This window comes from Cucurbita pepo, chromosome 17 (genome assembly GCF_057944985.1).
Source record: "Cucurbita pepo subsp. pepo isolate OVF chromosome 17, ASM5794498v1, whole genome shotgun sequence".
Taxonomy (NCBI): domain Eukaryota; kingdom Viridiplantae; phylum Streptophyta; class Magnoliopsida; order Cucurbitales; family Cucurbitaceae; genus Cucurbita; species Cucurbita pepo.
In genome coordinates, this window is record NC_141814.1 from 3,649,475 (window position 1) to 3,664,557 (window position 15,083).

Genomic DNA, 15,083 nt, shown 5'->3' on the forward strand with positions numbered 1-15,083 from the left:
ATTGTTGGTAGTCGCCATCTTAGATTTATTTTTTTAATTTCAACCTTCACACATTTAACATTTTAATCAATGATTATGTTTCGTCCATTTTTTTTTTTGTAAGAATGAGAAATAGAATTGGAATTGGAACGAATGTGTGTATTGTTATTGATATTCATAACCTTTAAATAAGATACAAGCTATCAATTAATAAGCATAAAGAAAATATAAACTAATTAAATATTGAGAATAAAATAAAATATACGGCAAATCAAATCCTAAAGAAAAGAATATTAAGATGTAATATCTGAGATATATTTCATAACTAAATATATTCTCTGACTATTATATTTTAACAATTTTATAAATAATTTTTATTTAAAAAAATTGAAATTCAGGTGCTCGCGATACATGTCAATTTTTTTAATTAATTTACCAATTTTGTCTGAAAATATTAAAATTTAGTTCATATAATTATTATTTACGGATTTTAATTAAGCCACAAAAACTATTTAAGAATTTTATAATTTATCAAATTATAAAATTGCATGAATTAAATTATAAATTTCTAAAATTTAAATTAATTATTTTTTACATGCATAAATATTAAAAATATGTTCTTATTGCAATATTTGTTTGTCTTCTAAAAAATATTTAAAAATGCTTTTATTTTTTAATATTGGATATAAAATATTAAAAGTTTAATGTCAATAATAATATTACCTATTATTTGCTAATTAATTCCTGTATTGTTCGTAATTCACTTGTAACGGCATTCATACCAAATAATTGAGAGCCAGACCAAGCCCTAGTTCGTCTTCTCTCTCAAAATCGGCAGGTTTGATTATTTTCCTTTCTAATTATGTATGTTTTTCCTGTTATCTTTATCTGTAGGCTCCAACAATCATAGGTTTTCTTTTCTTTTTCTTTTTTATGTCAAAATTTGGCGTTAATCTCTGCTTGTGTGTCGGGTTTTTTTTGTTATTGTTTTTGTTTGTCTATGTTAAATTTCGGCGTTAATACAGGAATCTATTGTTGCCTATTAAGTCTGAATCTATTGAATTAATCATCTAGTGTTGGTTTGTTCTTTCCTGTGGAACTGTGAGTGTAATTATTAGGGGAATTGTTGTTCGTACTTCGTTTATGATTTTTTGTGTGTAATTTTTATAGCTTCTGTTTTGGAAAAAGGTTAATGCGGTGTCTGGTTCTAGAGATTTTGTTGTTTCTTTTTATGAAAAGTATCAGATAGCCCGTGAAATCTTTTCCTAATTTGAAACAACATTGATGCCTGTTCTTCTCTTTATATGGCTTCCAAGTTTGGCTTTTCTGATTTAGATCACCTTTTGCAGGATAGCTTTGGTCAATTTATCATGTGTTTCTGTTTATCCATTGTTCTCTCATGAGTCGTGACCATTGAATGAATTGAGCTGATTAAATGACCGCATTCTTGTTGGTCGTATGCTTTGATGTATTTTAGTTTGTTTGCCTGTTCATCTTGATTTTCCCTTTCTTAGGAATCTTTTGCTTATATTTTGCGCTATTTTCTGCTTGCTGCTATGACAGGTTTGGCTCCAGAAGGATCCCATTTTGAATTCCACCATTATGATGCTGAATGAATGAGAAGTAATTCCCTAAGCTACTTGTTCCATAAGCGAGCTGAAGCTCTTCGAGTTGACAATTGTGTGTGTATTTAAAAATCTGAGGGTTATTTTCTTGTTTATTTGAATTATACACACTCTGAGCTTGTTAACAGAATTAATGGCGGGAGATTCTAAATATTTTGAAGAAACCCATTACGCAGAACCAGAAGCGAATTCTCAGTCTCCAGCGAAGAAAAAGAAGAAGAGTGAAAAGAAGAAGAAACGAGTTCCACCTGTGAATACAAAAATCCAAGTCCTCAGCAACCATCCTGAGAAAATTCCACCATTAGTTGGTTATTTCCCCTCTGGGTATGATCCTAACAAGGATCCCAATGAGGAAGCAGTCGAGGAACAAAATTCTGTAAGGGCTAAGGTTTATAGGCACAAGAAAAAACCAAATAGGATGCAGCTGGTTGTAAGTCCAACAGGGTCGAATGTGGATTTTGTTGGTACCAATTACTTGGGTGAGGCTACTGCTGGAAAACAACATTGCAGCTATGCTCTCGGTGTTCTCGATAAGGCAACCCAAAGCTTAAAGATTGTGCCTATTGCATCAAATATGGTACGTTATTCTCAATAATGAACGTAGAGAAAAAGAATCGTAAAAATTGAATCCTAATTGATGCTTGGTTGTTTTGGTGTCCACGCTGAAGCCTGAAGTTACAAATGCCTCTTATTTTCCTCTATTTATCCGTTTGAAATGCAATTTGGCTACTTTACAATATGTTCATCTTCATGCTGCAATAGTCTCAATTATGTTACTAAGCTTGATGTTTATCCTTGCAGATATTTAGATTGGATCCTAAAGTTAGAGGTTCAGATGTTCCTGAAAATGAATCCCCAAGTGTGGCGAATGGCGAGCTCTCTGTGCAGGAGAAAGCTGATAGAATGAGAGAGCTCAGCAATCTCTATGGAACGAAGAAGTCGATAAAACAGGTAGTAATAGAATCCTGGAATTGCGTTCTTTTAGTTCTTCAGCAGCTATCTTTCAGCGACTTATTTATTAAACGAATATTGAACTTAACCTTATAAGCAGGGGAGCATGATTATGGGAGGCATGTTATCATGAAAAAGCATCATATCTTTTCTGTTCACCTTTTTTTATTGCCTTTAATTTTGGTTTTGGATGGAATAACTTCGAATTGCAACTTCAAGAAGTACCAACAAATTGTTTAATATCGTTGATGTGTGGCAGGCAAAGAAGCTGCTTTCTTTGAAGCAAGAGGATGATCCTGAGACCAAGAAGGATCTAGATGGGAAAATGAAAAATGTCGTGGTAAACAAAGAGGCGTTGGAAAGTTCGAATGCACAAATTTCTCGTAATATACCGACATATAATGCTTCTGCAACGACTCCACAAGAAGCTTACCCCCTCGACAAGATTATCCTCAAGGGAGAATGGGGTTTCCTGGAAGATCTTTATTTCCTTTTGCAAGCAGAATCTGAAATAAGTGCCAATTATCCATCCTTTGTCCGCAACAGAATTTATAAATTGCAAGACATTCAGGTATTATGTTAAGAAGGTTCTAATTTTCCTTTATGAATACTCTGAGACAAAATTTGATGCATCTTCATGAATTTTGTAGTTGGTCAGTATTATTTATTGAGTATGATGAATCATGTCGATTCTCAGATTAAACTACTTCGTCTCTGTTTTTCACTGATGTTTTCAAATCGAAACGATTGAGTGCTTTCTGAAATTTGTTAGGAATCATGGCCCTCCAAAATGGTATGATATTGTCCATTTTGAGCATAACTGTGGTGTCCCGCATTGGTTGGAGAGGAGAACGAAACACCCTTTATAAGGGTGTGGAAACCTTTCCCTCGCAGACGCGTTTTAAAGCCTTGAGAAGAAGCCCGAAAGGGAAAATCTAAAGATGACAATATCTGTTAGCGGTGGACCTAGGCCGTTACAATAAGCTCTCATGACTTTGCTTTTGATTTTTCCAAAAGACCTCATATCAATAGAGATGTATTCCTTACTCATAAACCCATTATCAACCCCTTAATTAGCCGGTGTGGGACTCCTCTTCGTCTCTTCCAACAATCCTCAACCAAACTAACTTGGTCTTTATTGTTTTGTGGAAAAGGAGCTTGTCTTTTAAGTCTTAAACAAGTATGCTTTAATTGTTTATTTTGAATGTTTGTTCTATATTGTAGATTCGTTCTGCAGCTGTACTGCCTGTTTCTAAATAAGTCTTATCCTTAAAATTCTGTTCATTTGTATTGAATCCTTTTTGACGTTAAAATCATCTTTAGGATGAGGAAGAGAAAAAGAAGCTCTGCTGCATATATTCATACATCACTCATCTAATAAAGTATAAGGATCAGCATTCTATGGATGGCGTTTCTTCTGTTAAGGGCCATAAAATTCCTAGTATGCTACGACAAAAGTTCTCATCCATGTTTTCAACTACGGAGTCGAGAAGACTTTCAGCAGAGAAAACCGATCTTCTCATTAGCCACGTTTTGGTGCTCGCGTTATTTGCCGATGAATTCAGCAGCGATCCATCTGACATAGCAAGGGATCTGAGAACTAGACCTTTCACTCTAAGAGTCCATTATGACAATCTGGGTTGCAAGTTTATACGCAAGAACAACTTGTCATTGGTTACGCTTCCTGTCCCGCTTCAATTTCCCGAGTTGAGGCAAAAGAGACGACGATAAGCAAGATGGTTAGATTGTAGTAGTTACACTGTTGTTGTAATTTAAAGAAGTTGAATTCTGTACAGGAAAAGGTTGAGCAGTTTTGTTGAGTAAAACGGGTAAATGTTCATATTGATAAATTTCATGTGTTCTTTCTTTCACATTGTAAATGGCAACTTCTTTCCATGAAACAGCTCTGTGGCATAGAATGGCGTTTTCTTATTTGGAAGTTGGAACTTTTGATGGTGAAGCTTAATCAGACAGAGTCAAATGATGAGGTTTCGTTTCTTCTTCCTACCCGGGATTTCGTTTTTGACTTTCGATCGAGATTATGATTATGTCTTGTTTTTTTTAGAGATTTGAATCATTCAATTTCTTGGTCGAGAGTTTGTGTTTTAGTCCTTATTATATGAGTCGGTGTTCGATTGAGTTTAACGAACTTATGTTCATTTCTCCTTATGACAATTTACTGTATTTTGTAAATAATTTAGTGCCATAATATGATAGACAAGTGTTCTTTGCCGAAAAAAGCTGAGCAAGAATCTTGGTAGTCGAAGGGGAAACCCCATATAAAATATACTCTAGTATATGTATGTAATAGTCCAAGTCCACCGCTAAAAGATATTGTCCATTTTAGTCCGTTATGTATAGTCATCAGTTTCATGATTTTAAAACGTGTCTATTAGGGAGAGGTTTCCCCTCTCCAACCAATATGAGATCTCACGATCCATCCATTTGGAGACCCAGTGTCCTCGCTGGTGTCAGAGAGGTTTCGACACAACTTAGGTTTCCCCTCTCTAATCCATATAAGATCTCACGAACCACTCCCTTGGAGACCCAATGTCCTCACTGGCATACCGTTTGGTAACTGATTCTGATACCATTTGTAACAACTCAATCTCATCGCTACTAATATTGTCTGCTTTGTACCGTTACGTATCACCATCAGCCTCACGATTTTAAAGCGCATCTATCGGGACGAGGTTTCCACATCTTGAATTTTTCTTCTCTAACCAATGTAGGATCTCATAGTATACCTTTTGTCTAAGAACTAGAGACCGACATTGATTATACTAATTAATTTAACACAAATGACAACAAAATTATACATAAAATTATTTACTTAAAAATCTATTTTATTAAAGAATCGTATTTAAACAATTTATTTTTCAAGCAATTTTAGAAAATAATTTCTCAAATTTGCTGAATATAATTTTTAATTTAAAAAAATGAAATACAAAATATTTGAAGTGATAAATAAATGAGTGTGAAAATGGCGGAGGGGCCGGGGGACAAAAGATTGGTAACTGTATATTTATCATCCTCATATCATTGCTCAGCTGGTTTGAACGTTCATCGTTCTTTGTTTGTCATTGGGATTCCAAATGGAGCAAACATATAGATCGATTTGGTTTCAATTTTTTAAACTATCATCTTCTTCACCACCCCTAATTTTAGCAACCACTGTTGGATTTGAGATTTTTGGCGAAGATGATGGTGTTCGTCTTCTTGTTTCTACTCCCCAAATTTAGTAAAGCAATGGCAATCAAACCGACTCCTGATTCCATTGTCCACCCTTGCTCTGTTTTCATTACGCGTCACCGTGTTTTGTCTGTTCTGTCCGGCGGCGTGAACCGTGGTGGTGGCGTTTCGGGCTGTGGTAGCTCCCATGGCTGAAGAAGAAACTAACGAATCCGTTACCGCCACCCACACGGTGATCGCCATTAACAGGGATAAGAACAGTCAATCCGCGGTTAAATGGGCTGTGGAACACCTGTTCAATAAGAAGAACTCCGGCGATTGCATCCTCATCCATGTTCGGAGTCAGAGCTTGCATCCCCGTAGGTATCCGTCTCCCTTGTTGTTGATGTTGTTTAGCCGTCGCCATTCTGATTTTCGTATCCATGGTTAAATTGCCATTTCCAAAAAACGAAATGTACTGAAATGCACCATAACGTTTGGAGATGAATCAATGATTTCTTGTGATTTGGCCTTTGTATTCAGAGGATGCGGATACGGTTCCTAAGGAGTATCGTCCACCGACTGATGCTGAATTGCATCAGTTCTTCCTTCCATACCGAGGATTCTGTGCACGAAAAGGAGTAAGCAATTTGCCGAAGTCCTTGTTATAAACAAACAATCCATCGTAGTAATAGTGTAACAATCTCAGATAGTTTTCAGTTTTCGAATTAGGTTTTCTCTCAGGATGATGGCTTGTTTTGATGGGACAATGAATCATTGTCGAATTAGAACAAAATATTAACGACTACTCTCATAATCATCGTAGTATGTGTTTTCAGATAGTTGCAAAGGAGATTGTCATCCATGACATTGATGTTCCAAGTGCACTTATTCACTATATCAATAAACACTCCATTAGCAACATTGTTGTGGGTGCTTCCAGCCGGAATGCTTTTACGAGGTCTGTATTTCTCTTCGTCTCTGTGATAGGGAGGATTTTGATAGTGTGTAAGAAATTAGATTAAGCTAGAACCATTTGGATCCATGCAGGACGTTCAAACATCCAGATGTCTCAACATGTTTGCTCAAATCAACTCCAGAATCATGTTCTGTATATGTCATAGCTAGAGGGAAAGTTCATACTAAGAGATTGAGAAAGCGATACATGTCACTAACTGATGGGAAAGAAAAACCATCCGGAACTCTTCATGCTGACAAGTGTCTATCAAAAATACAAAACACGAAAGATAAAAGCAGGTAGAATTCAATAGATATACTTTTGGGTAGATACAATATTCCACAACATTCATCTTTCTCACATGCGAGACAAATTTATTGGGTAAACTTATTTATCTTTTCATTAGCAATTCACAATTCATTATGTTTCTCCTTCATTCGACTCTTTCACAAACCTATTTGAGAGGATATTGGATTTCTTATCACAAGACTTTGATGTATATTATATATGATACACGTAGAAACGAACATCCTTGCGCAAGGAATCCCCATTGTGAAATTTGAATGATTAACAATACTGAATACTATGTTGAGGATTGTTGGGAGAGAGTCCCACGTTGGCTAATTTAGGAAATGATCATGGGTTTATAAGTAAGGAATACATCTCCATTGGTATGAGGCCTTTTGGGGAAGCCTAAAGCAAAGTCATGAGAACTTATGCTCAAAGTGGACAATATCATACCATTGTGGAGAGTCGTGATTCCTAACATGGTATCAGAGCCATGCCATTTACTTAGCCATGTCAATAAAATCCTCAAATGTCGAACAAAGAAGTTGTGAGCCTCAAAGGTGTAGTCAAAAGTGACTCAAGTGTCGAACAAAGGGTGTACTTTGTTCGAGGACTCCAAATAAGGAGTCGAGCCTCGATTTAGGGGAGGCTGTTCGATGGCTCCATAGGCCTTAGGAGAGGCTTATAGTGTACTTTGTTCGAGGGGAGGGTTGTTGAGGATTGTTGGGAGAGAGTCCCACATTCGCTAATTTAGTGAATGATCATGGGTTTATAAGTAAGGAATACATCTCCATTGGTATGAGGCATTTTGGGGAACCTCAAAGCAAAGCCATGAGAGCTTATGCTCAAATTGGATAATACCATACCATTGTGGAAAGTTGTGATTCCCAACATACTATTACTGAAACTTCCGAAGTCTTATCCAAGTGCTTCTTCACTAATTTTCTGTATGGATGGACTTCTTATCATTACTTGATTAGGATGCTGGCCTTCTGGAATTGTGTACTTGAAATCTAATAGGAGTCAAAGAGATGATAAAAATTTCTGAAAAGTTTGATTTCTGTCTTTTTTCTCTTTTACCGGTGTACCAATACAAAAGCCCAATTTTCCTTTTACATTGTTCATTCGGTAGTGTTTGTTTGTGTAGACTCATGGGATAAGCATACACGTTTTTTTAATGAATTTTCTTTTTCCTTTTTTCTCGATCAGTAGCTTTGGTTAATATTCTAGATCTGCCTTTAGAGGTGCTGCTTATAACGAATGATTAACAACAGTTTGTTTCGATTGTAGGCATCGTTATAGCAACAGTGTTGATTCACTGTCAAGCGTTAGTGACTTTTCAGGGCCTCTCAGTTTCAGATCAACTGGCACATCATCCTCTGAGAGCTTAGATTTTTCGTTAACCTCCTCAGAGAGTAATTCAAAGAGCTTTGTTACCTCTAACACAGCAGTAAGTAAGGAATTAAACAATTTCTTGTTCAGCTAAGGAGCTACCCAATTTTTGTAGTTAATGGTTGAATTTCCAACATCAGTTGTATTTGAGTTTACATTTGGGCAGTAGAAATTTATTCCTTTTAAGTTATATAGTTATAGGCATGGATAATTGACTCAATAATTTAGCTTATCTGGATTTACAGGCTTCCATAGAATCTGAGATGAGAAAGTTAAGGTTTGAACTCAAAGGGAAGATGGAAATGTATGAATCAGCTTGCAAGGAAGCTCTAGAAGCAAAACAAAAGGTTAGAACTGATACTTCATTTTGTATATCAGATGATATACTTGATCTCAAAAGTGCTAAATAAACATTGTTCAAGCCCAGTTGATCCTGAAAGAAGTAATGTGTTTGATGCCAGGCAAATGAACTAGCACAATTGAAGATGAAAGAAGCGAAAAAGTTCGAGCGAGGTAAATCTGCAGAAGAGGTTTTAACAGCATTGTCAGAGCTTGAGAAGCAGAAAAACAAGGCTGGGACAGAAGCAGCTCTAATGGCACAAAGGCTGGAAGAATTAGAGATCCAGAAAAAGCGAAATATTGCTGAAAAAAAGGCTAGGACTGAGGCGGAGGAGAAGCAGAAAACAATTGATTTATTTGAACGCACTAATATCTGCTTCAAACGATACAGAATTGACGAGATCGAAGCAGCAACAGATCATTTTAATGAGTCAAACAAGATTGGTGAAGGGGGTTATGGACCTGTTTACCAAGCCTTTCTCGATCATACTTCTGTTGCCATTAAGATGTTGAGCCCAGAGAGATCTCATGGGCAGAGACAATTCCAGCAAGAGGTAATTTTTTTTCTTTCTTCTTTATCTTGGCTGGAAATAACTGCACGAAATTATCAGCTATAAGGGTGTTTTCTGTAACAACATCAGACTGAATAAAAAACATATTTGTAATGAATGATAATCATGCATTTAAAAAGTTCCTGAAGATTGCACTGTTCATAATTTGCAGATTGAGGTTTTAAGCCGCATGAGGCATCCACACATGGTTCTCCTTATGGGTGCCTGCCCAGAATATGGTTGCCTTGTTTATGAATATATGGAAAACGGGAGCTTAGAAGACCGTCTTTTCCGAAAAGACGACACTCCTCCAATCCCTTGGAAAACTCGTTTCAGGATAGCTGCTGACATTGCCACTGCACTTCTCTTCCTTCATCAAATGAAGCCAGAACCCGTGGTGCATCGCGATCTCAAACCGGCAAACATTCTCTTAGATCAGAACTATGTGAGCAAAATAGGCGATGTGGGTTTGGCCAGGCTAGTCCCGCCGTCGGTTGCTGATAGTGTCACTCAATATCACATGACGGCTGCAGCTGGAACCTTCTGTTACATCGATCCAGAATACCAACAAACAGGAATGCTAGGTGTGAAATCAGATATTTACTCATTTGGTGTTCTGCTACTCCAGCTCATCACTGCAAGGTCACCAATGGGTCTTTCATATCAGGTTGAGGAGGCCATTGAACACGGCACATTCCCACAGATACTTGATCCTACAATTACAGATTGGCCCATTCAAGATACTCTTGGACTCGCTCAATTAGCCCTGAAGTGCTGTGAGCTAAGGAAAAGAGATAGACCCGACCTCGGTACCGTTCTATTACCTGAACTGATCAGGCTCAAAAAATTGGGATTGAGCGGAATACCACCAAAGAGGAAGCTCACAGCTTTTGGGAGAGCACATGGTCAACGCACTTCTAACTCAGCTCCACATTTCATGGGATCAGAAAATGAGGTTGGTTGCCATCTTTTATTGTTATGTAGCAGGCTTTAAACTTTGCATTTATATCTTCTTGCTATTATGTATAATCAGGTAGGAATGAGAAACAATCCTAACCTGCCAATGGAAATTCAACGTAGATCAATGTAAGAGAAAGATGGCAGCGACTGACATTCAGTACGAGTTTTTGGAGCCAGAAGGATGGTATTGGTTCGAATACCATTTCTCAGCAGGAAATGGAAAATTGGAGCTCGAAGAACAACAGCGGTGCAGAAGTCTCAACCATACCACTGAGTGGAAACCCAATTGTAGAACTGAGGAAGCGGCGGCACATCAGTGAACGCTGTTGGTCATGTGTAAGTTGTGTTTCTCCTACTACTTCTGGGTTGAAAAACCCACACTCATTTGCATAAGAGAAATTCATATTGTCTACCTTGATTGCTTTCATTGTGTATTTCTTCTGTCTGATTAGAACTGGATTATTTAAGCATGCCTGCCTGCCTGCAAAATGACTTGTTTCCCCACCAATTTTCTTCTCAAGAACCCACTTCTTGTAATACATTCTTCCCATCACTCTTGGGTTATTCTGAATCATTATAAATATTTGAACATTCCCCAAGCTTTTTTTTTTTTTTTTTTTTTTTACGTTGAATGGTTTGGATTTGTTCCATGAACTTGAAAATTGTATGGTAGAGAGAGCAAGTTTGTTTTGAGAAGTTAAAGTATTGTTTGGTTTGTTAAGATAAGTTAAATTATGAACCTACATCTGTTGGAGAGGTTTTAAAATTATGTGGCTGACGGAGATACGTAACAATTCAAAGTGGACAATATTTGTTAGTGGTAACATCGGGTTGTTACGGTATCAGAGCCAAACACTGGGCGGTGTGCTAGTGAGGATGTTGGTCCCTATAGGGAGGTGGATTGTGAGATTGCACACTGGGCGGTGTTCATTAGAGTTTTAAATCTCCACTCTTACATGTTGTTGAGCTATATAAAACGTGACAAGTGATTAAATTATTTGAAAATTTTAGTTAAAACTGAGTTAAACGTATTCATTAACATAATTAATAGTTTTGCAATTGGAAATTTAATTAATTCTTATAATAGAAATTAATTATTGACATCTAATCAAATATATTTGGAAACTTTCAAGTTTGGTAGTTAAGAAATAATTTGAATCTCTAACGTAAAAGAAAGAAATATAGGTTAATTATTATATTATTAAATTAGAGAAAATTCAATAATAATTACGGGGTTGGGTTCGCCTGAGTTGAACCGGAGAGACTTTAGAGAGAAAGAAAACGACCACAAAACCGGTTTATCTGGCTCCCTCTGAACCGAGAATCGCTGTTCTTAAGAAGAATCTTCCCTCTTTTTTCCTCTCTTTGGGAGAGAATTCACAATCGAGTGTAGCCCTAAGCTTAGAGCTCAAAATCTCAATAATGGCGGACCGTTCTTCCGATCGCGAAATTGATTCAGGCTTTGATCAGGGCTCATCCCAACCACGTCTTTACAACCCTTACAAGGATCTCCAGGTTCCTTACCGAAACTTCCAGCTTCCAACCTCACCGGAGTTTCTCTTCGATGAAGAAGCTCGCCGCCAGCGTCGATCTTGGGGCGAGAATCTCACCTTCTACACCGGTTGCGGTTACCTCGCTGGTGCAGTCGGCGGAGCGTCTACGGGCTTCGTTTCCGGCGTCAAATCTTTCGAATCAGGTGATACTATGAAACTTCGGATCAATCGGATCCTGAACTCTTCTGGTCATTCAGGGCGTCTCTGGGGGAATCGGCTCGGTGTGATTGGGTTACTATATGCTGGTTTGGAGAGCGGAATTGAGGCTGTGAGGGATACGGACGACGTATGGAACTGTGTCGCAGCGGGACTTGGCACCGGTGCGCTTTATCGTGCGGCAAGAGGAGTGAGATCAGCGGCGGTGGCCGGTGCTATTGGCGGCGTTGTGGTTGGAGTGGCGGTGACGGGTAAGCAGATGTTGAAGCGGTCCGTGCCGATTTGAGGAATGTTAGTTTGCAATTTTGATCGATACACATCGTGTTAGGAAGAATTCATAGTTTGAGAATGCTGGGGTTGAAATTAACCAATTCACTTGATAAGTTCTATACGAGGTTCACTCGTGCTTCTTTATTTGCTTCATTGGGTGATGCAATTCGTCGAGTTCTCTGACAATGAATAATCTCCATGAATTTAAACTTGTGGTATGGGAATCATCCAATATTTCTATGATTACATCTCAAAATTTGGATGTAATTAATGAAATTGTCTGAAGTTTGATCCAATATTAATTATTTGTTCAAGCTCTCATGATGTTGAATATATGATCTTATCTGGGTTCATAATTTGATTCAAGAATTTCAGTTCTTATGTCATGGAAAACTGTTTGATCATTGAAGGGGAAGGGATTCCTCGCCCCTTTGCCTATGATATCGCTTTATTTAGTGCTTGCCATTGATGAACTATTGATGAACTATTCTCTCTGCAGTGTGTTGTGAATTTGATAAGAACATTCAAAGATGATATTGCACATTTATTGAACTCAGGAATAGGAAAACTATGGTTTGAATTTCTCCATGAACTACTTAATTTAAGCAATTAGGAAGTGTTATTACTTGAGGCAATGGAACAAATCTGGGATTCTGAATGTTATTTGTGATGTCCCATGTTGGTTGTGGAGGAGAACAAAAACACCCTTAGGTGTGGAAACCTTCCCCTAGCACGCTTTTTAAAGCCTTGAGGGGAAGCCCAAAAGGGAAAGCCCAAAGAGGACAATATCTGCTTGCGGTAGATACCAGATGATGTGCCAGTCGGGTAGACACGAGGCAATATGCCCGTAAGGACGCTGGCCCCAAAGGGGTGGATTTGGTTGCAGTCCCACATCGATGGGAGAAAGGAATGAGTGTTGGCGAGGACGCTGGGCCCGAAGGGGGTGGATTGTGATGTTCCACATTGGTTGGGGAGGAGAACAAAAACACACCCTAAGGTGTGGAAACCTTCCCTTAGCAGACGCGTTTTAAAGCCTCGAGGGGAAGCCCGAAAGGAAAGCTCAAAGAAAACAATATCTGCTAGCGGTGGAGGGGAAGCCCGAAAGGAAAAGCCCAAAGAAGACAATATCTGTTAGCGGTGGGTCTGGGTCGTTACATTCTTCGAGTGCTTTTAGCCCATCAGAACTGATAAAATGGTATTAGGTTCATTGCTTTTATAGTATTGCATCTCTATATTAAAACTTTTAGCAACATTCTAAGCATAACTGTTATAGATTGAAGGTACAGGCATTAATAGAACTGGCAGGTCCTCCCATATTGAGGCATTCTTTGGCTGCTTCACCAGAGTATGCCTCTTTGTGGTTGGTGAAGTTATGGAATGAAAGTCACTGAAACAGAACCTTTTGGAATTGACTCTACTTCTTAGACGTGGATCCAGAAGCTAGAGCAACAGGTCGAATGGTATTGCGGGCCGATAAGTCTCGAGGCGTTCGTGACGGGTTTGCAAAATGAACCTCAATCAATGTAGCAGCTTGGACAACGACTTGCTTTTTGAGGCTTCGAATCATGGGTTGCCTGTGGACTCGGGTAAAAAAGGGTGATAAAAATTTTCGGAATTTAATGTCAATTATAAACAATAAATTTGACCTAAAATGCATTTGAAATACAAATTTACGCTCCTTGCATCTGCACGGCTCACATGGTCTACACTCCATCTGCAAACGAATAATAACAGGAATGCGTATAAACATACTTGGTAAGCACCTACTTGTAGGTTCTCAACGAAGCTTCTCTTATTCAATGCTTTTTACGCTATGTGCTTAGTTACGATCGTAGAGTTGGCCAATTCTATGGCTTGGGTTCATTTCTAATCTTCTCAGTCTCATAAGGTTCATATGCTCTACTTACTCTTATTCCAAGGGTGTACGTTACTCAACAGGGTGTATTTGGATTTTAGGGTGCACTTAACCTCTCGTTTCGTACTTTCTAGGGTCTCATAGTCATTGCGCTTCGTGCGTATAAGTTGGGGTGTCCTCGTACATCTCAGGCTCTAGGGAAGTCTAACAGGTATGGAGGAGTCATCGCTTACAATAGATGACTCCTCAATCTACTTATAATTGCTTACGTACCTAGGACTAATTGCTAGCCGGAAGTTCCCTTAATGTCACATAACAATGCGCTAGAACAATGCAAGGTTGGCTCTCCACTAGGTACAACCCAAGCTCCCTTAAGTAGTGTCTTGGTCCTAAGTGGGTGACGTTGCATTCCTATGTGCTAAGTAGACCCTCATTAGTCGAGGTGGGTTCACGATCAGGGGTTGCGTCCTAACCGTCTCTACATAGGCCTAGTTGACCCATGTCGTCATAATGGATTGTAAATGTAGCTCAAGGGCCAAAGAAAATTAAAATATGGGCTAAGGCTCACAAACAATATCCTTTAGGACACATGACATCCCGTTCATAAGTCAATCAGGGCAAGGTATTCTAATCTTATAACATATTTGTAATGACCATAGATTTCTACTAACCTAAAGTCGCTACCGTCATCTTAACCTAAGCTCTTATGCAGAATTTAACTCGTCCAACATCATCGTTATATTATAAGTTCATCTTAAAAACATAACATCATCATTAAAATATTGTCATGATCTTACGTGTTCGAAAACATGATTAAAAATAATAATAATAATAATAAATATGATTTTTAAAATTTGATCACTTATTTAGGTCTAGTTGGATACTGAGCTATTTTATTGGCGATACACAATCCCTCTATCCTTTCCTCCATGTCCTATTGGCGAATTCTTGCGGTGTGGGGTCATTTTTATGTGTGCAAATAATGCGCTATCTTAGGTCTAGTTGGACACTGAGGTGGACGAGCCTTCTTGTGGT

At 38.1% G+C, this 15,083-nt stretch overlaps 3 protein-coding genes across 9 annotated transcripts; all 3 read left to right on the forward strand.

The window, feature by feature from the left end:
* The first annotated feature begins 714 nt into the window (after nt 1–714).
* On the forward strand, nt 715–4,564 carry LOC111778899 (uncharacterized). 4 transcript variants are annotated; one of them, XR_002812606.2, is made up of 7 exons: nt 728–817; nt 1,543–1,602; nt 1,733–2,181; nt 2,406–2,555; nt 2,815–3,126; nt 3,879–4,384; nt 4,460–4,564. XR_002812606.2 is itself a non-coding variant. In XM_087119110.1 (6 exons), exons 3-6 carry the CDS (start codon nt 1,738–1,740, stop codon nt 4,284–4,286), a joined length of 1,314 nt encoding a protein of 437 aa, XP_086975236.1. In that variant the 5' UTR covers nt 715–817; nt 1,543–1,661; nt 1,733–1,737; the 3' UTR covers nt 4,287–4,426. The 4 variants fall into 4 exon arrangements, 3 of the variants coding, with proteins under 3 accessions (XP_086975236.1, XP_023514670.2, XP_086975235.1); XM_087119110.1 differs by lacking the exon at nt 4,460–4,564 and having other exon boundaries at nt 715–817; nt 1,543–1,661; nt 3,879–4,426; XM_023658902.2 differs by lacking the exon at nt 4,460–4,564 and having other exon boundaries at nt 3,879–4,426.
* A 905-nt stretch (nt 4,565–5,469) lies between these two features.
* On the forward strand, nt 5,470–10,813 carry LOC111778897 (U-box domain-containing protein 51). Of its 4 annotated transcripts, none has more exons than XM_023658899.2 (9): nt 5,472–6,106; nt 6,270–6,367; nt 6,566–6,687; nt 6,777–6,983; nt 8,263–8,422; nt 8,610–8,711; nt 8,826–9,257; nt 9,427–10,209; nt 10,335–10,813. In XM_023658899.2, exons 1-9 carry the CDS (start codon nt 5,935–5,937, stop codon nt 10,605–10,607), a joined length of 2,349 nt encoding a protein of 782 aa, XP_023514667.2. In that variant the 5' UTR covers nt 5,472–5,934; the 3' UTR covers nt 10,608–10,813. The 4 variants fall into 4 exon arrangements, with proteins under 4 accessions (XP_086975234.1, XP_023514667.2, XP_023514669.2 ...); XM_023658901.2 differs by having other exon boundaries at nt 5,475–6,106; nt 10,288–10,478; XM_023658900.2 differs by having other exon boundaries at nt 5,938–6,110.
* Nucleotides 10,814–11,552: 739 nt separating this feature from the next.
* Nucleotides 11,553–12,491, forward strand: LOC111778146 (mitochondrial import inner membrane translocase subunit TIM23-1). The gene has a single exon (XM_087118957.1). The coding sequence runs from the start codon at nt 11,637–11,639 to the stop codon at nt 12,207–12,209; it is 573 nt and encodes a 190-aa protein (XP_086975083.1). The 5' UTR covers nt 11,553–11,636; the 3' UTR covers nt 12,210–12,491.
* The last annotated feature ends 2,592 nt before the right edge of the window (nt 12,492–15,083 follow it).

Bases quoted from the DNA above. Each gene is read 5' to 3' on its own strand.
- LOC111778899 (XM_023658902.2), top strand. The intron at 2,182-2,405 runs GTACGTTATTCT...TTATCCTTGCAG, and splicing joins TGCCTATTGCATCAAATATG to ATATTTAGATTGGATCCTAA. The intron at 3,127-3,878 runs GTATTATGTTAA...AATCATCTTTAG, and splicing joins ATAAATTGCAAGACATTCAG to GATGAGGAAGAGAAAAAGAA.
- LOC111778897 (XM_023658899.2), top strand. From the start codon at position 5,935: ATGGCTGAAGAAGAAACTAACGAATCCGTTACCGCCACCCACACGGTG. The intron at 6,368-6,565 runs GTAAGCAATTTG...ATGTGTTTTCAG, and splicing joins GATTCTGTGCACGAAAAGGA to ATAGTTGCAAAGGAGATTGT. The intron at 9,258-9,426 runs GTAATTTTTTTT...CATAATTTGCAG, and splicing joins AGAGACAATTCCAGCAAGAG to ATTGAGGTTTTAAGCCGCAT.
- LOC111778146 (XM_087118957.1), top strand. From the start codon at position 11,637: ATGGCGGACCGTTCTTCCGATCGCGAAATTGATTCAGGCTTTGATCAG.